The sequence below is a fragment of the Solenopsis invicta genome, chromosome 12 (genome assembly GCF_016802725.1).
Source record: "Solenopsis invicta isolate M01_SB chromosome 12, UNIL_Sinv_3.0, whole genome shotgun sequence".
NCBI classification, from domain to species: domain Eukaryota; kingdom Metazoa; phylum Arthropoda; class Insecta; order Hymenoptera; family Formicidae; genus Solenopsis; species Solenopsis invicta.
Window position 1 is genome coordinate 518,736 of NC_052675.1, and position 26,757 is coordinate 545,492.

At 31.8% G+C, this 26,757-nt stretch overlaps 1 protein-coding gene across 6 annotated transcripts in view; it reads left to right on the plus strand.

Moving 5' to 3' along the window:
* Window positions 1-23,759, plus strand: part of LOC105202431 (zinc finger FYVE domain-containing protein 16) — a 140,821-nt gene extending 117,062 nt beyond the window's left edge. For 3 of the 6 annotated variants that reach the window (XM_039456205.1, XM_039456207.1, XM_039456206.1), the window contains exons 9-15: window positions 794-958; window positions 14,918-15,077; window positions 17,559-17,974; window positions 18,654-18,897; window positions 21,900-22,020; window positions 22,097-22,258; window positions 23,379-23,759. In XM_039456205.1, coding sequence (XP_039312139.1) covers window positions 794-958; window positions 14,918-15,077; window positions 17,559-17,974; window positions 18,654-18,897; window positions 21,900-22,020; window positions 22,097-22,258; window positions 23,379-23,534 — 1,424 coding nt within the window. In that variant the 3' untranslated portion in view covers window positions 23,535-23,759. Of the gene's footprint in view, window positions 1-793; window positions 959-14,917; window positions 15,078-17,558; window positions 17,975-18,653; window positions 18,898-20,620; window positions 21,070-21,899; window positions 22,021-22,096; window positions 22,259-23,378 lie in introns of those variants that run through there. The other 3 variants (XR_005576085.1, XM_039456208.1, XM_039456209.1) reach the window with 3 other exon arrangements.
* The last annotated feature ends 2,998 nt before the right edge of the window (window positions 23,760-26,757 follow it).

The window sequence follows — 26,757 nt, forward strand, 5'->3', positions numbered from 1 at the left end:
CCCCAGCCTGAGGCACGTAGTGACAAATGCAAAGATTTTTTTGACGGCGTATCTTTCCTTAAATATCATCTTATAATATTAATATAAAAAAACAAATTGTGTTTATAAAGGTTAAACGAAAATGTACAATCAAAATATTTGACTACCAACTTAAAAAATGGACTTCGGTAACAAATTTTCCAAAACTGTCACTACATGTCCCACCCTCCCTTATCTTATACGCAATTTTATATGATTCGGAAACACGTCAAACATGTCACATGTGATGCTGAAACAAATGTTCAACGGTGATACGTAATTGTATACGATCGTATACTATCATATGTCTAATCATGCGATTAGCATGTAATCCCATACGATTCGTATAAGATTTGCATATAATTTCTATACGATCGGATACGATTCATATATCATTTGTATACTATTGATATATGATTCACATTTACGGTAGGGATTATATTAATTTTTGTTGAAAGTTTATAAAATAAACACAAATAAAAATCGTTAAGATAATCCATGTTTTTTTGCGAATTTAATCCATCATTTTGTTCTTTAATATACAGTATCTCAGAAATTAATATCAATTTACCTAGTTGATGCTCTTATGCTACTTGCTGTAAAGAAGCGAGTCTGAGTATACGGGTCTGAGTTTGTGGCATTCTTCTTCTGTAGGGGAACATGCATGAAACAGACACATTTTCGCTGAGTATATTCTTGCAGTGAACCGTGTAAAAAAAACAAAATTATGTCGATATATCTATAAAAAACCTTTTTATTTGTATAATTTATATAGTAAATTGCTGCGTAAATAAAATCTGCTGGAATGTGACATCAAGAGGTCTCGCTTGTATTGGCCAGGATGAAGTTATTTTATTAATTGAGGTTTTGCCAGATGAAATACGGATACCGAAAGATCTTCTCATGTATATCAATCAATTATATCTCGAAGCTATTAAAGGTAACATTTTATATATTTATATATGTGTATACAGAGTATGTGGCAACTGATAGGAGAAAATTTAAGAAGTGATTCTAAATGACACAATTAGATGAGAATCAAGAATAATAAAAACTATTAAGACTTTGTTAATTATAAATATTTGAATTATAAATATCCAAGTATTTATGTCAAAAGGACCTAAACTATGTGAATACTTGGACAATATAATTAAAAAACAAAATCTTTACCAAAATTTTATTAGTTTAGATTTTGTAATTATGAATATTTAGATATTTATGCAATAAAGCACGACAATATTTAAACATTTATAATTTATAAATGAAAAACGTAGCTTTAATTTCAATTTTATTATTTTTTATTTTATTTTATTTTACCATTTAGAACAGTAGATGGCTTGATACTTTTGAGCTTTTCCGAGTAGAGACGCTTATTGTCCTAACTTTTTAAACAATTAAATAATACATTTTTTATTATGTGAACTTTTTATAATAATTTATAATGTAGTTCATAAAAAATAATTTCAATTGTATAAAAGAAAAAAGATTTTGTTTAAGATTACTCCACTCAAACTCAACATATCTTATACGATTGAATTTGTTGTTTATGAACTACATTACTACGTTAGTGAAAATATGCAAAGTCATCGTCATTTTTAAAAAAATGACGATGACTTGGCAATCTTAAAAAATATGACTTTGAGAAATATTTTTTACATATCATAATATTTACTTCTTCGAAACGCATTATTCTTCCCTATTCTAATTTTTTGTATTATTATAAACAATAACGATATTTTAAATGATCAAGTTCAGGAAATATCCTGTGTATATATACACACACACAAACACACACGCACACACACACACACACACACACACACACACACACACACACACACATATATATACATATACACACATATACATATATATATATACACACACACACACACACACACACACACACACACACACACACACACACACACACACACACACACACACACATATATATATATATTGTGGCGTGGCAGTTTTTCCTGCCTCGCCATTTCATCCCTCCGCCTACGCGAAGCGCCAGGATGCGCATACGAATGGGCCGTGCACTAAGCGAGAGAGCGAGATCTCCGGCGGGACTGAATTGCGTGTATTATTTTATTTCATTTATCCTCGGCTTATTTTCATATCGAATCGTGCGCCTCGACAAACGTCGTTAAAGAAGGCAGTAACGGCGTGAGAAGTCCATCGCAGCGAGGAGAAGCGAACGACTGTCCAGGATCGGCGCACTGGAGACTGCCGACGGAGAGGAAGACGAGGCGAGGTAGGGCGACAAATAAGCGCCACGCAGGAGAGGCTCGCGAGAAACATCGAAGAGGAACAGGCCGGAGCGGACGAACGGCCAGGACAAGGGCCGTCGGATGCCGGCTGGCCATCCGAAAGAACAGCGATGGAGGATTTTTGCCTCGAGAATATGCAGCAGCCGTCTGCGAAGACGGCGAGAGCGGCGAGAATATCGGATGCCGAAGGGGACCGTACAACACCGGCGGAGACCCGGCACTGCGCGGTCGTGACGTTACGACTAGATAAGGGCGGTCGCTGATGGGCCGCGCAGCTACGCACAAAGATATCGCGCACCCTGTGGGAAGAGTGCGCCCATCGAGCGCGATTCTCCTGGCTTTTGCGTGCGACCCGACGCTCTGTGTGCGTGTCTGTAAGAAGCGAGCGCAAGATACCGATTTGCGTACCGATGTTTCAGATATCGAAGAGTGTGCTTGGCCTAGACGAGACGAGCCCGGACGTGGGAGACCGCCAAGGATCCACTAGACCATGACGGAAGCTGTGTCGTCGTCGAGGTGACCTTTTTAAGCGTTGTGTAAAGCCACGAGTTGCCCGTACTGACACGCTCGTGTTCTGAGCCATTGGTGTTAGTGTGCGAGTGCGTCCGCCGCGTGGCGATTGAACGCACTCTTTTTTGGTAATTATCAGGCAATCCACCTCAAGGACGGGACGCTGTCGCGTCACCCAGCTGTCGGCTGCCGCGTTTTTCGTTATCGGTCCCGCCGTGGAAACTCGCGAACGATCGGCTTTCCGGGAAGTCGCAAAGCCCTCACGCACGTGCGCGAGTCGTGCCGCAGTTGTGATCGCACGGCCGCCAGGTATAGCGGTGTATTGTTAGATAGCGTTTACTAACGTTTTTGATAATTTTGGTTTTCGGTTGCGACGACTGCGTTGTCGTTGGCACGTATATTTTCTGGCGTTTATTGTGAATTAGAGAAAGCTCATTAGCGGAGGTTTGCCTATCGTGTTCTCGCCGCGCCGTTCAGAACGCACGCGATTGTTTGTTGTGTGCCGCGGGTGATTCACCTCCGGAGTATCCGCTTTTGCGTAGCCGTTGTGTAAATGACTCTAAGTTGGCTTTTGCGTCTGTTCTACCTTTTTGTTCGCTCCTATTTTGCTTAATTCTTTTTCTTTATTATTTCGGTGTGTCCGTTTTTTTTTTTTTTTTGTACATTTCTTCTATTCACTACAATATATTTTACTCTTGCTTGCTACATCAGCCTAACTTTGCTTGATTTTTGCCTACCCGTCTTTTCCCGTAAGAGAACTGCTTTGTCCCGCCACCCTACCCCTCTACCGGTTAGAGGAGCTAGCTAGCCGCGTGCGAGCGACAATTTCGCGTTTTTGCCTGATAATCTATCGCGTGGTATGAATTAGTGTTTAGCGTTAGAGATTGGATCTGGTGACGCGACTGGTATAATCGCGTCTGGCGCCCAATTTCGTGATTTAGTGTAAACTTAGATATCGGTGCTTTTGTCGCTCTCGCGCGCGTTTTGCGTCATTTCTTGCCTTGGTTTGATTGCGTATTTTGCCGCAGCTCTCCGGCGTAAGAAAAATACGTGACAAAAATTGGCGCCCAACGTGGGGCGCGCTAATCCAAATTTCTTTTCTACGGTCTTCGCAAGACACGGGCGTAGCAACTGAAAACTATTTTTTGCGCATATTATCTGAGGAATTTTGCGCCGGTGAGAGATTCTATGTTGAGTTAACTTTTTTTGTCTTTCGTGAGCAAGTGTTGTGTGCGTCTTGTATGAGTCTGTGTAACTTTTTTGCTTTCGCTTAAATTTTGAGTGCACCTTACAAGAACTTAAATTTTTTTCAATTTTCTGGCACTGCAAATATTTGGATGTTCGTGTAAAAAAAATTTTTTTTTTTTTTAGCAGCATTAACTATCCTTTGTTGTAATATCCTCACGCCTTTGATACAACACTAATTTTTTTATGTGAACGTTAATTGCCAAACTATGGTTTCCAAATTTTGTGACTTTATTATAGAATTTATTATTTAGGATTTTGTGGTTTTGTGATTTGCTATCGGCAAACAGTGCTGCGAACATTTCGTCGTCATTGATCATCGAAAATTTGTGAATATTATTTCGGCGAAATTTGCCGCTCAGTGCCGATTATAATACTTGGCGTAAAAGTAAATACGCCGAGGAATTTAGGGGGAAGGCACGCGGCCGGAGGGTCGTGCCGTGTTTACGCATTCAGATATAACGAATATTTTGAATCTTAGAATACGCTTTGAGTGACCGTTTATTTTCGCGTTAGATATCGTTATCGTGTTCGTGCAATTGTGCCGAGAAATTACGCGCGTGGAAATCGGTCGGTCGCACGTGAGAATATCATTGACTAAAACTGAGTCCGACTAAGTACGACAACGAGTGGATTTTTACGGCTACTTTCGAACAATTAATTGCCACACTTGAAGAGCAGGGGCTCTCAACTGAAGGTTCTCAATCTGCGCTCGCGTTAAGATTGTTGCGTCACATGCGGACGATGCGGGTAGGCGAACCGTCCGGTGGCGCGGACGGCGTGCGAGGAATGTTGGACTCCGGACATCAAGAGGCACGGTCGCGTCTCGTGCCAATTAAAAAAAAAAAAGCGAGAAAGACCGACGCCTCTTTTACGCGAGTCAGCGAGTTCAAGCATAACGAGATTATCGGATCTCAGCAACGGCTAAACCGATCAAGTTCAAAGTCGTCTCATTCGATAGCTTGGGAAAAATTGCATATATAAAAGTGTTTTTATTTTTTCTCTCCGTGCCGTACGAGCGGAGATATCGCGATGCAAATGCTAATCTCTACATTTTTCTGTAAGATACGTCTCTTTGATCGTCGCCCTCAGGAATTCTCCCTTTCACATTTTCGACACAGTGTGGCGCTCGCTACTACACTATTGTGGGCTATTGCAGTAGCCCGGGAAATATATCAGGTCGTAATTAATATGGTACGCGACAGGGTTGTTAACCGGATTGACGGTATATTTTAAACAACATTAAGTAGTTATACAGCGAGGATTACAGGATGATGTAATATAACTAAAGACGCACGATTATACCGACACGCGGGCATGTGTGTGTGCACATGCATGTAACTCGACGACGTACAGAGCTCGAATGCTCACGCAGCGCTGCTCGGCAGAACCCGGCTTCGACCATAGACTACGAATAGCGTAGAGGGTACTCGCCGGTCGCCACACTATCAGCATCTATGCGGTCACGTGATGCACCATGTGATGTGCATCACGTGATCGCGATCATAATTGCGCGTATGACAGGTTTCCTAACCTGTAACCTGAATCGTCAATAATATCTCGGTTTGCGGGGCAAACGACACATTTTTCTGCCGAATTCTTTCGCGTGGTGCAAAAATGCGTTGAATAAGCTTATTATTAATGAATATGTGCAGTTAAAAATATATATTTTGCATTAACTAGAGTCAATATTATTATATATTATACTCCTACGAGTGCTACGTATAAAATTTTTCGAGTGTCATAAGAAGATATGATTTACAAAGTGCACATGAATATGGTAATGAAACGAGGTTAATTAGATCGGATGCACCTTATTAAATCTATTTTTATCTTTCTATCTTTCTCCAATGCATATTTACCTTTCTCAGCAAAAATGTAGTTTGCTTTCTCAGGTCTGCCTCTAAGTCATGCTTTTTTAATTCTAGCGTTAATGTAAATGTATATTTTTAATGAATTGACGTTTGAAACAAGTATCAAATGATTGAATAAAGATATAAAAATGATTCCAATGCCTGGTGTATGTGTAATTTTACAAGTTGAGTCTCAGAGGCCTCAACGCTGCGTGTACTTTCTGGTTTCAGAAATTTGTAATTGGATTAATTAATAAGTAAGGTAAGTACATTTTGAATCCTGTTTATTAAAAAAGTTAATAAAGTAAGTGTAACTTTTACAATGTATATAGAGTTTACTGAAAACTCGTTAAAATAATACATGATATTAAATATGCTCGCTGTGTTACAAAATGAATTATCTTTTATAAGAAAAAATATCTTTTAAAAAACGCTCAGAAATATTATTAAATATTAGATAACAGCGAGATTAACACATATTATTTATTTACAATTAACATTTATTTTGTAACACAGCGAGTATATTTAATATCATGTATTATTTTAACTAGTTTAGTGAACTCAATATATATTGTAAAAGCTACATTTAACTTTGTTAACTTTAATAAACAGGATTCAAAATATACTTACCATACTTATTAATTAATCTAGTTACAAATTTCTAAAACTAGAGAGAATACGCAGCGTTGAGATCTCTGAGACTCAACTTGTAAAATTACACATATTTTTATTCAATCATTTGACACTTGTTTCAAACGTCAATTTATTCAAAATATACATTTACATTATGCTAGAGTTAAAAAAGTATGACTTAGAGGTAGACTTGAGAAAAAGCAAACCACATTTTTACTGGGAAAAATATGCAGTGAAGAAAGATAGAAAGATAAAAATAAAGTTAATAAGGCTCATGCAATCTAATTAGCTATGTTTCATTATCATATTCATATGCACTTTGTCAATCATATCTTATGACACTTGAAAAATTTTATACGTAGTATTCGTAGGAATATAATATAATATTGACTCTAGTTAATGCCAAATATATATTTTTAACTGCATATATTTATTAATAATACACTTATTCAACACGTTTTTGTACGAGACAAACGAATTCGGGTGAAAAAAGTGCATAATATATAATCTTGTCTATACAAGAGACATACTATTTATTGTGGATGGGAGTTGAGGTTAATTATATTCATGTAAGCAGTTTTTGATTTGCTTGTTGTAGATACATACACACACACAAACACACACACACACACACACACACATTATAATCTTACTTGTAAGTTGAAATCATGACATCACAAAAAATAAATATATTGCTTAACACTACAAAAACGCGTGATATCAGTACAAAATTACCTTTTCAAAAAAAGGTAAAAAGAAGGTACCAATTTATGTGTGTGCACGTGCACCTTATCTATAATTTTTTTTAAAAACTCAAGTGGTACTATTTTTTAATTCAATCTAAATATATTTTTTTCAAAAAATGTATGAAATCTTTAAATTGCGCCAATTATAAAGAGAATATATTGTTGTTTGAAATAACTGTTGTACTACTTTTAACGAATAAAATGCAAGTGATAGTATATTTATTTTTTAAGTAAAACCCAAGTAGCGGTATCTTTAATTCCTTTTTAAATAAAATTCAAGTGATACTGTCTGTGTATTTAGTGAGAGAAGTTGCCGTGAGTGGTTTCACAAGTTTAAGAACGGTGAATTTAACGTCGAAGACAAAGAACATAGCGGAAGGCCGAAAGTATACGAAGACGCGGAATTGGAAACATTATTAGATGAAGATTCGTGCCAAACGCAAGAAGCACTTGCACTTACATTAGGAGTGACTCAACCAGCAATTTCACATCGCTTAAAATCATTGGGAATGATTCAAAAACAAGGAAACTGGGTTCTATATGAACTGAAGCCGAGAAACGTTGAACGCCGATTTTTCACATGTGAAATGCTGCTTGCCAGGCATAAACGAAAGGGTTTTTTGCATCGTATAGTTACTGGTGATGAAAAATGGATCCGCTACGATAACCCAAAGAAGAAGAAATCATGGGGACCACCTGGCTATGCTTCAACATCGACAGCCAAGCCGAACATTCATGAAAAAAAGCTCATGTTGTGTATTTGGTGGGATCAACTTGTTGTCGTGTATTATGACTTGCTCAAACCGAATGAAACCATTACTGGGGCTCTCTACCGAACACAATTGATGAGATTGAGCTGAGTACTCAAGGAAAAACGTGCCCACTACTACTTCAGACACGGCAAAGTTATTCTTCTGCATGATAATGCTCGTCCACATGTTGCGGCGCCGGTCAAAACCTACCTGGAAACACTCAATTGGGAAGTTTTATCCCACTCGCTGTATTCACCAGACATTGCTCCTTGTGATTACTACCTGTTTCGATCGATGGCGCATGGCCTGTCTGAGCAACACTTCACATCATATGAAGATACAAAAAATTGGGTCGATTTGTGGATAGCTTCAAAAGATGAAGCATTCTTCCGACGCGGTATCCGTATGTTGCCAGAAAGATGGGAAAAAGTAGTGGCTAGCGATGGACAATACTTCGAATAAAACATTAGGTACCGTTCTTTCACAATAAATGTCCAATTTTTGATAAAAAACGGCGGAAACTTATTTATACTCCTAATATATGAATCTTATATGCGAAATAGTCAATACAGATTAAGGTATAAAAATAATAAGATGTGTTTAAAAACTAAAAAAATTAGTTTTATTGCACGTTATTTTTCTGCCGCAAATTTACTTTAGAATACTATAGAACAAATGTCTATAGTTCTGAATGTGTTTTTTGAAGCAGGCATTGCATGTATGGAATGGGGTTCTCCTTATGCGACTTTTATAATTTTTAATCAAGTAATGAACATCCCCATTCTGTATATTCAATGCTTGTTTCAAAAAACACATTCAAAACTATAAACATTTGTTCTGTAGGGTTCTAAAGTAAATTTTCGGCAGGATAACGTATTGCACAATGAATCTAAAATTAATATTTAAATCAATGAATAATTAGAATTGTTGTTTAAAGGGATAAAATTTACTGTGTTCTTGTACTTTATAGAGAGAGATATGGTGCTATATTCGTGAAGTTATTTACATTATTAAACTCTTAGTTTTTTTTTGCTATGAAAGATGCTATAATTATTACGAAGAACGAAATACTTAATAATCGTAATCGCGAGTTTATAGCGTTGACGCGAGCCTTGACGCGGTGCGGGAACATAAGAGAGCGACGGTGTCAAGCTGTCCTCGTCGCCGCGCGCTCACTGTCGCTTACTAGCGGGCTGCAATACCGCGGTGGGCGGTCCTACGGCTCAGACGAACGACTGCTTGTCTCTCCGCACGCTCTTATTTGTTTGACTTTAATATTTTATAACTCGAAAATTATTGCGAATATCGCAAAATGGTATAAAACATTTTGGTTTTCTTTGATCTGTTCTCATTATGATAAGTTTTATACAACCTTCTGAGACACTCTGTATATACAGGGTGATTCAGGTCGCTCGCAACAGCCGGCACGTACGTATTCCTCATGAAATATTGAGAAAATGTTAATAGCAAAATGTTGAGGGGTCAATAGTTTTTAAATGATGAGCGTTTGAAAATATCCAACCATAGGGCATGTGTTTGCATCGTCAAGGGCGGCGCAACCAAGCGGTCGGCCGAGCACTTTGATGAGTACCGTTAAATGGCACGGTGCCAAACTTCAAGTAAAGGTTTCGTGAAATCTTTATTAACATCTTGAGTTCAGTTTAGTTGACAAGAAAGTTATATTGTGTAATGTCAATTGCACATTTTTTATTCGTATAAATAAAATTTAAAATTTTTAAAACATTATTTAAAATGTATTTAAACATTTTTAATATAATTTGTGGTAACAATACAATAGCTTATTATTTGCTTACCTTGATTTCTTTACTGTATTCCTCAATTTCTCTTTCATATTGTAATTTGGATTCTTGTTTATTTTATTTCCTAAATATGCAATATTTATTTATATTAAATGCAAATTTCAAATGTAAATTTTTTCTAATATTGTTTTTGATAGAACTTTTGACAAAAAAGTTTTAGAAATGTTTGTCCACTGAAGCTTTTAATATTAATTGATCAGATAGTTTAACTAATATTGATTTTATTTATTAATTTGTTTACACATAAAATGTATTTTAAAAATATTTTTTACTCATATAAAAGATGTTTTAACGAATTTACAATTTACATAACTTCTTATCTATTAAACTGAATTCAAGTTAATAGAAATTTCACGGAACTTTTACAATACTTGAAGTTTGGTATCGTGCCGTTAAACGGTATTCGTCAAAGCGCTCAGCTAGCCGCTTGATTGCGACGTTCTTGACGGCGCGAACATCACGCCTTATGGTTAGATATTTTCAAACGTTCACCATTTAAAAACTATTGACCCCTCAACATTTTGCTATTAACATTTTTGACTCAATTTTTCATGAGAAATACATACGTGCCGGCTGTTGCGTACGACCTGAATAACTCTGTATAACAATTTTTTATAAATAATTATTTTGATTAATAATAATAAATTTATAATTATAATAATAGCATTAGAGGCTTAGTGAGATTCAAAATCAATCAAGCAATAGAGCAAAAAAATATACAAAAGCCACGCCGGATAAGTGCGAAATTTATCAATTATAATCAGATAACAAACATTCAATTTTCATTGTACAAAGGAGAACACATCAATCGATTTTGATCACATAAAAACACAAATTTTTTAACTTTAACACTAAATCATCTTCAGTGCACTATGGATATAACAGTAAGCTTAGATCGCCCTTACGACTTGAGGTCCACTATTGTACTTGACCAGTTTTTTTCGCTTAGAACTGGTAATGGAAACTCTGTATGACATAATGGTAAATAGGAAGGTAATACCAAGAAAAGTCAAATATTAAAATTAATTGTATAAAGATGTAAGTACACCGCAGTACAACAAGAAAAAAGATCAGAATTGTCATAGCATCACTCACATAAAGATTGTTGTCAAATTCATGTAAAATCAAAGTGTTATAAAAGAAGTAGGGGAGAGGGGGCAAGATGATGAAGTGGGTAAGATAACGAATTGTTAATTTTTTCAAGTTAATAACAAATAACGAACTGATGCTTGATTTATTAGAGACTTTAGATGGTAATAAATAATCTGTGAGTTTGATTTTAATCTGTTCATAAGAATAGATAATATAAGAAATGTATTTTAGAAGCACCTATTCATAACTTTTTAATGTTTGTTCATAACATAATTATAATAAATATTTTTGTTTTCTCTATAAAATCACAATATTGTATAGCTGAAAATGTATACAATAATGTATTTATATTTTTCAATTTTCATATTGCAATATTTTATATTTCATAAACAAATAAACACGGCGACTGGGTGTAAGATGATGAAAATTGTGCATAGGCAAGGTAATGCATTGGTTTTTTTGGTTTTAACAGCATTTTGATTATATATAACGCAATTTTAATTGCAATATGTATTGTGATGTATAACATAATTTTAATAATTTTATTTTTGTAGATTATATAAATATTTTTTGTTTTATTTACGTTTTTCTTTAACTACGTTGTAATATTAAAATAATATGAGGTTATTATATTATAATAAATCTTTTTTATTTGTAAGAGTACATTTTTAACTTTATTTGACTGTTTTTTACCTTATTTGGTATTAAATGTCGCCTTACCCGTATATGGGGGCAAGATAACGAAATTGACATGTCCTAAAATAATTTAAATTTTAAAAAATTCTAGTTTATTTAACAACTTTTAATTTTTAGTGATGATAAAGGGTTTTAGTGAATCTAAAAAAAATAGATTGTTATTTTTACATTACCATAGAAATTAGCAAAAATCGACAAACTTTAAGGTTGTCATTTTCCCCCCTTCTCCCTTATTTTATTCTTTTGTTAATAGTTGAAAAAGTAAAATTCAAAGGAGTCATTGTTTAATAAAACTTTAATTACTTTATTGGAAATTTATTTCATGGAATTGTGGATGTGATAATTTTGTGACTTATCTATTAATTTATCCTATAATAACACTAACTTGCGCAATGTCCTTCCCAATTTTTCCTCGTTTTCTAACAATCCAAGTACAACCATCTTGTATATCATCTGTGTCATTATGATCGTGTGTTGTCTGTCATTATTAAGTTAAAGATTTTTCCCGAATATGAAGGTACCTGATACGAACGAAGTATTTTTAACGTTTTAATAGTAACTGCTTAAACAATTGGTTAACTATTAATAATTTCCAATAATTTGATTATTTTTCTTATTGGCACATTTAATTTGGTTTTTCTTAAGAAATTCTTTTATTACTTATCTAATTTATTTACTACTTATTTAATTATTATATTATTTAATTATTTTGATTTTTAACATTTTAACTTCTGACATTTTTTCTAATTGTGCTGTAATTCATTTACTTCTTTATATCATTGATTTTAATATTTGATTTTTCCTAGTATTAGCCTTCTATTTACCATTATATCATACAGAGTTTCCATTATCACTTCTAAGCGAAAGAAATTGGTCAAGTTTAATGGTGGACTTTAAAACATAAGGGCGATCTAAAATAAAATAAGGCTTGCATCCGTAATGCATTGAAGATGAGTTAATGTTAAAGTCGAAATGTTTGCGTTTTTACGTGATCAAAATCAATTGATGCATTCTTTGTGTAATGAGAATCGAATGCTTGTTATCTGATTATAATTGATAAATTTCGCCCAGTGCTACTTTTGTATATTTTATTGCTTTATTGTATTATTTGGTTGATAACAAATCAATAATAATAATAAATGATATGTCGTATGATGGATGAATATCACTAATTACGGTTACTAATGACGTTACTAGTATGTCGTCGATTGGAAAAAATGAAGGACGTCCTTAATTGATAAAAAAATGTCATAAATAGGTAACATAACGTCATTTATTTAAAATGACTATATAATGACGTCAAACAGACTTTGTTAGTTAGATTGTAAATTTTAAGATTTTTATAGCATTATTAAATTTGACAATGAAATTAATTTAAAATATTATTTTTAGTTTCACTTTATGATTGCGTTTTATGGTAATGACAATAAACTACATGTCAACATGGCACGTAGTTTATAGAACTGAAAAATGTATTTAATAATTAATGTGGAAATATTATCAAATGTCAAGATCCACTTTTCAAAAAATGGACTTATTTTATATTAAACAAAATTCCAAAAGATTTTTAAATGAGTGTGGCTATAGTTTGAATTAGAATAAATGTACAATATTGAAAATTATTAAAATAACGCGGTTCAAAAAAAATACAAGCGTGTTTATTTTTTAACCAAATTTTTAAATTTAGGATCTATGAAAAGTAGTCAATTTATAGATATCTCAATAATCTTCGCGCAATAAATAGACCATGTACTTTATATTTATGCAAAAATTGAAGTCGATAGGTTTAATTTTTGAGAAATTGTGTAAGTTGAATTTTCTAAATGAAAAATATGATTTTGAAATAAAGGCGTTTAAAATTGTGCACTAAAATTTAAAAATATATTAAGATTATTTGTATTAAAAATATTTTTAAAATTAGGACATAAAACATAGGAAATGCGAGTCAAAACGCGGTAATTAGTGCGTCAATAATAACGTACAATATATTTAAGTCTTAATACATCAATATGCATATATCAATAAATCGGACGCGTTTTGACTTCCCTTGAAGTCATTCTCAACGATAATTCTAAATTAACAAAGTCATTTTTGTGTAACGTAGTAGTCGCGTTGAACGAAAGGAAAACGTCTTATTCGGCATACATTGTCTTCGGTTTAAGAGCGAAAAATTGACACGTTGTGTAGTCGCTTCTACGTGTTCAAAAATTCTAAGCGAATTTTCACATAATGAACTATCAATGTTGACCACCAAAATGGACGTACGAGCGATCATACTGTAATCTATGGTGGACAGTGAACATGAATCCTCGGAAGTTATAAAATAAAAATATTAGACAACTCCACCAGCACTGTCAAGTCAAGCCCTTCACTGTCCATCACAGATTACGGCATGATCGCTCCTATGTCCATCTTGGTGATCAACATTGATGGATCATTATGTGAAAATTCGTTTAGAATTTTTGAACATGTAGAAGTAACTATACGGCGTGTCAATTTCTCGCTCTTAAGTCGGAGACAACATTCTTTCGTTCAACCATTACGTTATACAGCAGTGAGTTTGTTAATGTAGAATTATCGTTGAGAGTGACTTCAAGGGAAGTCGAAACGCGTCCGATTTATCGATGTATGCATATTGATGTACTAAAACGTAAATATATTGTATATGTTATTATTGATGCACTAACTATCGCGTTTTGACTCGCATTTTCTTATATGTCTTAATTTTAATATTGGGGAGTCTACTTTAAATATTTTTTAAAAATATTTTTGTTATTTTATGAATATTGATAAAATCTAAGAATTTATTTTTGAAATCTTGTATATTAAAAAAATATAAAAAAAGAAAAACTTTTTTTGCGAGTTTCAATAAGTGAAGCATTTCAAGGCTCACCACATTGAGTATCTGCCATTCGAGTTCCAATCACACTGTCTCAACCATCCATCCATAAAGTCTGTTGCACCATATCCAATGATTAGTGAATATAATTTTGGAATGTTTTTTTACTGGTGAAATTCGCAGAAAACTATAAATAATTTTTGCATTAAAATTCTAAAAAATTATTAACTTCCAACATCGTCTGGACTAAAACTATAGTTCCCGGAGAATTGTGCCTATTGAAGCTTTAAATTGGTAGATTTTTCCATGAAAATCCCACAATTTGAACGAATCTCATTGGAAGACAATTTTCCATATAAGGATACTTTAATAATGTAATATTTGTACTTTGTATTGCAACGATCAAATTATTTATATCGGATTTGTTATTTTAGGTAATACAATGACGGAACTCGGCTTTTCAGTATATCAAGGTACTAACTTGTTGGGTTCCCGTGAGCATGCGGGTTTTCTTTTTATTCGCCAGACATTGCAATGCTTACAAAAGATAATTCTGCCACCTGCACCTTTCTTGATCGGACTCTTGGTTCATAGGTGAATATAATAAAATTTTTTTCTCCGATGTATTGGAATTTATTTGGTGAATGCTGAAAGCTCACATTCGATTTCAATAAATGTTATTAAGAGAGTTATGGTAACGCTACTGATTGTTACGTATATGTATTGCACATCAATGGAAAAAAGTGACATATTCAGTGATTATTGAGCAAAAGACGTGTGTTTTGATTGAATTTACATTGTAAAAAAAATGTTGAAAACGGAGAAAGGAAGTTGCATATTATGCTTTATTTATGAGTTTCGAAAAAAATGTAACAGTTAGAACTGCCGTAAAAAACATTTAAGATATCTATCAAGATCGTATATCAGTAATTCTAACTATTAAGAAATAATTTGCAATTTTCACTTAGATCCAGTCACACTCTGGCCGACCTGGCATAGATGACATTGTGCGCAATTTAGTGCAAAATAATCATGAATTTTAACAGAAGAGATTGTTGGGAGCTCAGTATTAACAGATTGACCGCATTTCAACATTTAGAAAAGATTGAGCACACTTTAAAACCCGATATAGGGTTAGTAGTTACTAATTGAAGTGAACCAATTGAATCGAGTTTCTGCAGCTGTTTCTTTGCTTGGCCGAAATAAAGAGTCATTTCTTAATCAACTTGTGAATGTGCAATGAAAAATGATTCGTGTATAATAGTATTCAACGTAAATGAACGTGCAGATCTATGGTATAAGTCAATTTGAACCCTGAAAAGATGATGTTTTTTATTTGGTGGGATTGTAAAGGAATAATTTATTTTAAGCTGGCCAAACGATTAATTCTGACAAGTATTATCAATAATTAAATAATTTAAGAAAGCAATTTAGGAGAAGTATCCAATTCTGACCAATCGTAAAGAGGATTCTTTTTTATCACAACGCAAAAACCACTGCAAAATAAACTTTGCGCAAATTGAAGTAACTGAACTAGAATGTCATTGTATTTTTCTGGTATTGCATTATTGGATTATCATTTGTTTTAATTATTACAAAATGATTTGAAAGGGAAAAAAACGCGCACTTTTAGAAATTGTCAAAATCATATTTCTTCCACGCAATACCGAGGTCGTTTTATGATCAGAGGAGGGGTCGGAGGCATCCGTATGCTATAAAACGTTGGAAAAAGATTATAGACAACAACGATGATTACATTTTTTATTAATAAAAAAAATTTATGTCAAATACTGCTCGAATATTAACAATAAATCGGACAAGAACTTTTGTATTCATTCAATATATCCCGCCCAAACATTTCATGTTGTGTATATATTGGTGTTATTTGGATAGTTTTCTGCCATTATATAAAAAAAAAAATTGATTTTTGACCACTGCAATTGTTATTATGAATTTATTGATTATTTTTTATGTTTTTTATTTTTCTATGTTCAATTTTTTACTAACAGCGGCATCCATATAAAATTTTTTATCATAAATCTGGTTAGTTCGATAAAATAAACTTCTAAAACTATGTGTGAAGAGATAAAAACTACATTATTATTTTTTAAAATTATTATCTTCATAGCTAATATTACGTAAATCAATCAAGAGAATATTCTCACGTTTTCAATAGCCTATTTTTACATTTATTTTTAAGAACTTTCTTTGAAAAAAATTTAAAAGTTATAAACTTAAAAAGCTTCATACATTTATTTTTATTAGAATTTTTTTCAAACATTAAAAAAGATACTTTTGGTAATTATTTGCAAATCTGTACGAGTTTGTGAAAAACCAGGGTTCACTGTTGCGATAATTTAAATTGCAGAAATTAATTAAAGCAAAATATATCAAAAATTGCTTAATTTATACAAATTAATGTTTATTCTATTAAGTAAAAAAAAATGATTTTTTACAAAAAAGGTAATGTTCTGAAAAAAATTGATTTTTTTGTTTTTTTGAAATTTTCTTATCAAAAATCTAAAAATTGGAATTTTTATTTAATTATAGTTTAGACGACGAAGAAAAATATTATAAATTTTCTTAAAAATTTTAATTTGGTTGTGTTAAACTAAATGAATTATTGTGTTGCAACATAATTTTAAAAAGTCATTTTAACAAAAGTCTGTTTAAATATTGCGAACAGTTAATACGTTAGTAAAAATTTGTGCAAGTCCTTTATTTTTAATCTGCTCTTTTTTTGAAGATTCAAAGTATTAAGAAAATACCAAGTATGATTAAAATTATTGAAAAAATATAAAAAAAGTGATTTTAAAACTTAAAAGAGAGAAAGAAAGAGAGAATATTCCCTTAAGAACCAAATAGTTATTTATAGTTTTAACTTTTAAATATGTAATATATTTGTTCATTGATTGTGTTAATTTCCTATTTGTTTATTAACTTATTCCTCTTTTATTGTCTAAGTAAGTAAAATTGTATTTTTTTTCTTTTTTTGTAAGCACACTCATGTATTTATTCTGCAACATATTTTATAAGATTATATTTATTTGTCGATTATGATTTGTTTCATTTTAGGTGGGAAACTCCATGGGCCAAAGTATTCCCATTAAGACTTCTTTTACGTCTTGGGGCGGAATATCGTTATTATCCTTGCCCATTGGTGTCCGTTCGCTTTCGAAATGCATTATATTTTGAGATTGGGCACACTGTCATGAAAGTGTTAGCGGATTTCAGAAATTTCGGCTACACTTTGCCAGGAGTGAGAGGTTTAACGATTCATCTTAAAAATCGTACAACGGACGTTATGTTCCCCAGGAATCGATATGACCAAGTTATAAAAGGACTTCATAACTCAAATGATCATGTCTTAGCTTTTGCCTCGAACTTTAGTATAATTGCGGATTCACATTTAGTTTGCATACAAACAAATACCGGTGATGAAAGCAATTATCAAACGCAAGCGATAAACATTCACAACAAGCCGAGAACAGGTGGGTTCGCAAGCAAACAATTTCTGAAAATACCCAACTAACACTAAATATTCCCGAAATATTCATGAAATGTTTACAATGTTCTAAAATAACATTTCAAAAATATTCCGATATATCCCTGTAAATGATATTATAAAAAATAATGATATAAAAAAGTTATCTGTATTTTGGATCTTCCAATATTCGAAGGACAATAGAATAATTATTATATATTCGGAAGATGTTCCGTATATTTAAAAAAATTATAATTTTCTTTGAAATATTAAGTATTTAAATTAATTGCTAAACAAAATTATCTATTGTTGAAACACATTTCTTTTATTTTAGTTTTATCTTGAAGCCAAATTTTGGGAGCTTTGAAAAATTCTTTTGTTAGAATGCAGGCTAAAGATCTCGTAATGCTGTGTCTTTTATTCTTTAGCCTATAGGTTTTATTTACGAGAAATACAACTATCTTACATTTGGTAACTGAACACGTCTTGCTCGCGTGCGATTGATTTTAATAACGCAGATGTATTCATGTAATATATTGAATATTTTATTAACATTTCATAACATTCTGTAAATATATTACATTTTACTATTTCGTATATACGGAACATTTTGAAAATAAATTGAATATTTTATGAATATTTATCTTGATAATATCTAAAGAATATCGTATTTTACAATCATGTAGTAACCGGCGCCAGTTTTATTGTCATCAATGGTGCTTTAAAATCCTCAATGGGACTTTCTGCCAAATCCAGTATTGTCGAAGATGGATTAATGGTAGAGATAATGCCGGAAAAAATGGAAGCTTTGAAAGCTGCTCTCAAAAATATGCTGGATTTTTCAATTGGTTGCGGACGTCAGGGGGCATTGGAACCGGACGAGACTGTAAACATAAAATGGGTTGATAACGACACTCTATTCAACTTGGGGTAAATTCTTTTAATAAATTTTAATCGTTATCACTATTTTTAAGATAATTATACTTGGTTCCTCTCCTTCCTTTTTTTTCTTGCTGTCTTTTTTCCTGCTTTCTTTTCTTTTCCTCTCCTTTTCTCCTTTATTTCTTCCTTCTCCTTTTTTCTTTTTTTTTCTGTTTCTTTCTTTTTTGTTTTTTTCACCTTTTTTCACGAGTAAAATAAATTTTTTAAATAAATGATATATTAATATATTAAATAAGTAATATATTAATATAATATTGCGTATATGCAGAGTATTTTACACTACCGAATAATATTTTAATAGCGTATTCTGAAAATAAAATAGAGTAAACAATACAATACAATACCTAATACAAAAATGTCGAGGTTGCAATAGTTTTTGAATTATATCTGATTAAAGATAGCCAATAATGTCGCGTAGAATTTGTGCGTTTAGACCCGTAGTTATACAGCATGTGAATTGGTATGCATATTATATTTGTCATTGATTTCACAGTTAATTGATAATATTGATATTTTTATCATACAGTTGATTTTTGAACACATTAATAATACTGTTATAGTAAGATTGTTATCAAATACATACAAACAACGACTATACACGGTCTAAAGCAGATCTTTTTAACCTACAACATGCTCAATATTGTTATTAATTTTAATAGTTTTAAAATTAAGGAAAATTAATTTTTGCGTTTTTGACATAAAAAGTTGGAGTGATAAGTAAATTCACTCGATGTTGGTACTGCAGATTTTTCTACGACAGAGAGTCAAGCGGCATGTGGTCGCGCATGGGGCGAAGAGTAATCCTTTACTCTTAATAGCGCTAAGGCCAAGCGAGCAGACTAGTGCACTTATAAATATATTATCTATTCTTGTCTTCGATTTTAAGGCCATTTAATGCAAGATCTCTCAACTGCCACATTACACGATTACTGTCTGCTTTAGCCTTCAAACTGATTCTGCATGCCAATTTACACATGGAATTTATTTCCAGCATTTCTTTTATATTAAAGCTTTTAGGTTCATTCTGAAGCATAAAATTATTTTGTGTTGTAATTCCTAGTTAAAACCATGCTTATTTTATACATACAAAGGCGTGGGCATGGGCGTGTGTGTGCGCGCGCGCGCGCGCTCTCTCTCTCTCTCTCTCTGTGTGTGTGTGTGTGTGTGTGTGTGTGTGTGTGTGTGTGTGTGTGTGTATTACAATACAAGCATGTCTTTATTATTAATTCGTACATTCTTAATATTACGAAACAATTTATTTGAATATTGTCACGCTAAGGAGTATTCTGTTTAGTTGAAACGTTCACTTATTGTTATAATGAATTTCTGAATACATATTAATATATATTTAAATTTATTTACGTGCTTGTTATTGTAACTTTTATCTCTATTTCTTCATTTTGTTTAATTATTTAAAGAATGTAGACAACTTAATCTTATTTTCTTGATTTATAGTAATTGCACGATTTCACTTTTTCTGAAACGTGAAAAATATAAAAATAGCAATAAATTATTTTTCTATAAATACTTTTTATTTTTAAAAAAAACGCAAAAATTAATTTTTCTCAATTTTGAAACTATTAAAATTAACACGTACTAGCCATTGTAATTTTTTGTGCCTTACTAGCCATTGTGGGGTTTTACGTTTCTATTAAAAAATTACCGTAATGATGGTTTACAAACCGTAATTTTACTTATTTTATTCTTGTAGTATACGATTATAAAGTGAAATGGCAAAAACAATTGGTGAAACTATGTAATTTTTATTAATATGTGAACAAAGTTATGACAAATGCAAGGTAATTTTTAAAAAATTATAACTTTCTTAAAAACCATACAGATTTGATTTAAAAAAAAAAATTAAAATTGAAAGATCATATTCTTATAAACAATAATATATTATAACGGACTCACTAAATTAAAACGCAGGAATAGAAGGTCTATGTCAGTCACAGCAGTTCTTGGTGCCAAATGATTTTTAATTTGAAGCCGAAATAGTAATATTAATGCTATTAGAAGCATATTTAATATCCTCTTCCCCGGAAAAAGTGTAAAGTATTTTATTGCGAAAAAATGTCTTGATGGTCGAAGTAGTAAAAACGCCCGCGCGAAAGTTGGGAGATCCAGATTCAAACTCTGGTTGAGGTGTTATTTTTTTGCATAAAATGCTTTCCAGTTTTTCCAGGTAAGGGGAATATTAAATATGCTTCTAATAGCATTAATATTATTATTCCGGTTTCATGACTGTGTTTCAAGTCCGACCAATATACGGCGCACAGTTTAAGTTGGAAATTGTAAAAATTAAAAATCATTGTTTGACATCAAGAACCACTGTGACTGACATAGGTCATCTATTCTTGTATTTCACATTTTTATTTAAAAAAATGTTTCATTAATTTAAATTCATATTTTAATGTTAATTTTGCATGAATAATGCTTATTTTTATAATATAAAATTAACGGATAATATGGGATTTTCAATAATTATAATTTCAATTCTATGAGTTTAGTGAATTTTAATACGATTTTAGTATTAAAAAGTAAAAATTACACTTTTATATTTATATATTTTTTAAAATATATACATATATACATATGATGCCATATTTCTGTAATAACATAAAAATGAAATATTTTTACTAATAAAAAATTAAAAACTACACATATCGTGCAAGTATATTGAAAAAATAATTATAAGAAACATAAAAATTATTTATTTTTAATTTTAGTATTTTCACCCACCAAGCTAAGGTCATTTGTGCACTGTAAATTTTTTACTGACCTAATCATTGAAATAACAGCCATTAAAAAACGCTACTACGGCTTCATATTATCCTATCAACAAAGTTTTTTTTAGGCGGTGCATAGGCGTATGTAGCATGTACTGTACCGGCGTACACAATGCGAAAAATTTTGCTCGAACGCAAGTAACCCCACGTTGGCTAGTAAAGGTTAAACATATTAAGTACATAGCAATTTTTTATTTCCAGAGTTAAAAGTCCTATTGATGGACAATTAATGGATGGTGTACCGTCTATAAGAGTACACAATGGCATTGATTATAAAGGTGCAACCCGAATCATACGATGGACAGAAGTATTTATTATAAAAGTATGTAGGATAGAAGTGTCATTACTTTGAATATATATGTACAAACTAGTTTAATAAAATAATATTAATTCGAAAGTCAGATGATCATTCGAATGGTGTGAACGACCCCGTGGATATAAACAAGCTGTCTGGCAGCATAGCGAAAGCAACATGTGCAGCACTAGTTAAGTTGTTGGATCTTCTAGCGACGGCAGGTTTAACAAAGCTTGGTGTGCGAACAACGATTCATCCGGATAATGTAAATATAACTCTTTGGTTTACATAATTTATTTTAGGTCTGGTTTTTTTAGCTGACTTCTTTGTACAGTTATTTTCTCTTTTTTTTTCTCTATTGTGAAAAGAACAAGAAAGAAGATAAATCATCTACAAGAAGTTTAGTTAAAAAGAACAGGTTTTTGGTTATATTAGTATTGTACTTAATATCTAAAGTACTTGAGCCGAATAAGGTCCAGTACTAAATAAGGCCCAATTTACCATTTAAAAACCCATTTTATGTTTGAAATATATGCTTAAAAGATATGTCATAGGAAGTAGATAAAGACTGAATAGAAAATGAATACCGGAGGTTACGTTTATTCAGTGCAACGAAAGTTTGTAACAAAGTGGGTAAATCAGTCGTTTTTATAAAAATGTATTGTAAATTTAATAAGTATACATTATTTTATGGTTTATTACAACATACTATAATATTATTCAACTTTCTAACTGTAGGAAAAAACAAATATGTATATTAATTTTTTGCAATAAATATACTTTTTTTATAAATAATGTATTAATAAATAAGGCCCACTTGTACATTTATTATTGTAGCTATTGTCATTTGTTTATTATGTATGTGGCTTGCAACAGAGAATAACGATTTTCAATGATACTAACTTTCCATAAGCTAAAATTGCACTAAAATAGCCAGAATTTATTAAAGTTAAAATATTAATTATAGACAAGATTAAAAATAATTGTGATGTTTTACTAGTAAAATAGATCTTAAGGAATTTCATATTTGTGATTAATAATCATTTTAACAGTGAGTTGAAAAATAATACTTAATTCCTTTGTTATTTTTAATTTATTTTTAATTCGGGCCTTATTAAAAGCACAAGAATTTAATAAGGCCCAATGACAGAGTTTAAAAACATTTCTTTTTTGTTTATTTAAAAATGTTTTATATAGAAGATAATTTTTTTTGGCGAGTGATTGAAATAAACATTTTATTCTCATTTAGTTTATTTCAATATCTTTGTAAATAGAATTTATAAAAAATAAAATAAGTTAGGTTGGCTTTATTCGGCTCGAGTACCTTAGTGTGTATATATATTGTATAATTATATAAATACATATATATGTATATGCTTATACAGGTGGGCTATGAAGCTGGAAGTGAGGGTACAAAATTACCACCAATATACATGAAGAGTTTAGACAATGAATTGATTCAAGTTTTACATAAAGCTGTGCAAAGCAGTCAGGATGCGTATACAGTGCTTGAACTGATATTTTATGTGCTTGAAGATTAAACAAGATTAAGTAACATATATTCCATGTGTTTTAATTAGCTATATCTTCAAGATAATATTAAATAACTTTCATTCGACTGGGAAAACGTGCAATTGCATCGAATATTGTCATGGCAGTGATTATATGATCTGAATGCTACTTTTTATTGTTTTATAATTCAGAACATTATTTCCAATTTGTTTATTTAAGATTGTGAATAAAATATTTTTAATTTTATCGCAAAATATTTACTATTGTGCATAAAACCTCCCAATAAACATTAACAAGAACGTAACATTAATATTCAATTTTATACATAATAATATAAATAATTTTATATATACAGAGTGTTTCTTTAAAAGCGCCCACCAATTATGTAATGTTATTTCTTGCTAAAGACTCCGTCAAAAAGTCCTGAACCTTTTTCTTCTATAATGCTTAATGAAGCAGTCATTTTTGAGTACACCTAATCAAATTAGGCGTTTTTTAAACAGACATACGGTGATGTTGCAGAGCAACAGTGGCGAGTGCTCATGTACTTACATTACCAGGCGCACGGTTCACCGACGTATGTTTGTTTAAAGGACGGCGCTGATTGGATTAGCTCTACTCAATAATTACTATTTTATTAAGTATTACAAAAAAAAATTTAGGACTTTTTAACTCAGTTTTTAGTAAAAAATAACATTATATAATTAATGGGTGCTTTTTAAAAAAACACCCTACACACACACACACACACACACACACACATTTGTCAACAAAAAATAAGAAACACTTTCCAGACACTAAAAATTAGGTTATTTTCAAATGGCTGTAACTCGGCGAAAAATGAAAAAAAGCATTTTGAAGCTTGAAGTTTCAACTTTAACGGATTTTTAAAGTTCTTTTAACTTCCTTGTTTTATGCAGTAAAGAAGCATACCTTGTTTTGTTCCTTAAAATTTTGTATTTTTGAGACTTTGCAATTCGATAAACAAATTTTTTCGAACAATTCAAGTAAAGCTTTATAAACTACAATATTTTGTCTACAAAATGCTTTTTCTAAAATTTTTCTACAATTTTTTTTTGACCGACTTACGCAATTTTAAAGCTAAACCTGCATTTTTTACAAATGATATCCATATTTCGTAAAAAATCATTGTAAACAAAAATTTAAAAAAGCCTTTTAAAGCACGAAGTTTTAGCTTTAACATGCTATCAATGGTTTTCAAAATTTTTCTTAATTTAGTGTTGTGCTCCGAAAAAGATATACTGTTTTTTCCTTAAAATTACGTATTTTGACAGCCTGTAGCTAAATAAAAAAATTTTTTTTGACAAATGCAATGCAAGTGCCATCAAGTATAACATTTTCTCTACAAAATGCTTTTTTCAAAATTTTCCTACGATTTTTTTTGACCGAGTTATAAAACTTCGAAGAAACACATTCTTTACAGTACATTTTTTCAAAAACTGATGTTTACCACCGACATTAGCATTATCCAATATGCACCATATAAAGGTTGACGGTCGGATTTTTGCACTTCGTGTGTGTGCGTGTGCATGTGTGTGTGTGCGCGTGCGTGCGCGCGTGTATGTGTGTGCGTATGTATGCGTGCGCATGAGTGTGCGGCTGCGTATGCGTAGGTCACAGCAGAGAGCATAAGGACCTCACAGTTCGTCACTTCTGCAGTATTTAATGACTCCACACTCGTACGCACACACACGATGTGCAAAAAACCGGCAACCTCTACGTGGTGCACATTGGGTAATGCTAATGTTGGTGGTAAATAGTTTTCTGAAAAATGTACTGTAAAAAATGTGTTTCTTCGAAGACTGATAACTCGGTCAAAAAAAATCGTAGGAAAATTTAAAAAAAACATTTTGTAGAGAAAATATCATACTTTATGGCACTTGGATTGCATTTGTCGACAAAAAATTTTTTTATTGAGCTACAGGCTGTCAAAAATACGTAATTTTAAGGAAAAAACAGTATATCCTTTTGAGACATAGCACTGAGAAATTGAGAAAATTTTTGAAAATCATTGATAGGATATTAAAGCTGAAACTTCAAGCTTTAAAATACTTTTTTAATTTTTTGTCTGCGATTATTTTTTACGAAGTACGGATATCATTTGTAAAAAATGTAGGTTTAGCTTCAAAGTTGCGTAACTTGGTAAAAAAAAAAAAAAAAAAAAAATGCAGAGAAATTCTAAAAAAAGCATTCTGTAGGCAAAATATTGTAGTTTATGAAATTTTATTTGAATTGTTCGAAAAAAAATTGTTTTGTCGAGCTATAAAGGGTCAAAGATACGAAATTTTAAGGAACAAAACAAGGTGTGCTTTTTTATTGCATAAGACAATGAAGTTAAAAGAACTTTAAAAATCTATTGATTTAGCGTTAAAATTGAAACTTCAAGCTTTAAAATGCTTTTTTCATTTTTTATCTGTGATGATTTTTTGCCGAACTGCAGCTATTTGAAAATAGCCTAATTTTTGGTGTCTGGAAAGTGTTCCCTATTTTTTGTTGACAAGCGTGCGCGCGCGCGCGCGCGCGTGTGTGTGTGTGTGTATATATATATATATATAAATTAAACAAGAACGCCTTTTGCGATCGTAGGTAGATCTTAGTACTTTATATTTATTCGTGATTTTATATACTTTTTCGAATTCAATAAACTGCGCGCCAATTACTTTTGGTCACAACACAGCTTTAAATTGAATAAGAATCAGCAATATCACGTTTTTATTAATTTAATAATATTTGATGCTGACTAGCATCTAAATTAATCCTCCCGCCGTCCTAAAAAAGCTATAAAGAATTTATTGCGAAAAATATCACCTCAGCCAGGGTTTGAGCCTGGGACCTCTCGAATCTTAGATGCTAGTCAGCATTAACTATTACTAAATTAATAAAAACATGATATTGCTAATTTTTATTCAATTTAAAGCTGTGTTATGACCAAAAGTAATTGGCGTGCAGTTTATTAAATTCGAAAAAGTACGAGGGTTATTCAGAAACTAAGGTCCAAAACCAAATATGGAAACTGCAGAAATCGGACCTTATTTTCGGAATAACCCGTATATTAAATCACGAATAAATATAAAACGTTAAGATGTAGCTGCGATCGTGAAAGGCGTTTTTGTTTAATTTGTTGTTGTCACATTACCGGTTAAATATCCACTTTATATATATATATATATATACATACATACATACATACAGAGTGTCCGGGAACTAGGGAACCTATTACTTTGAGAATAT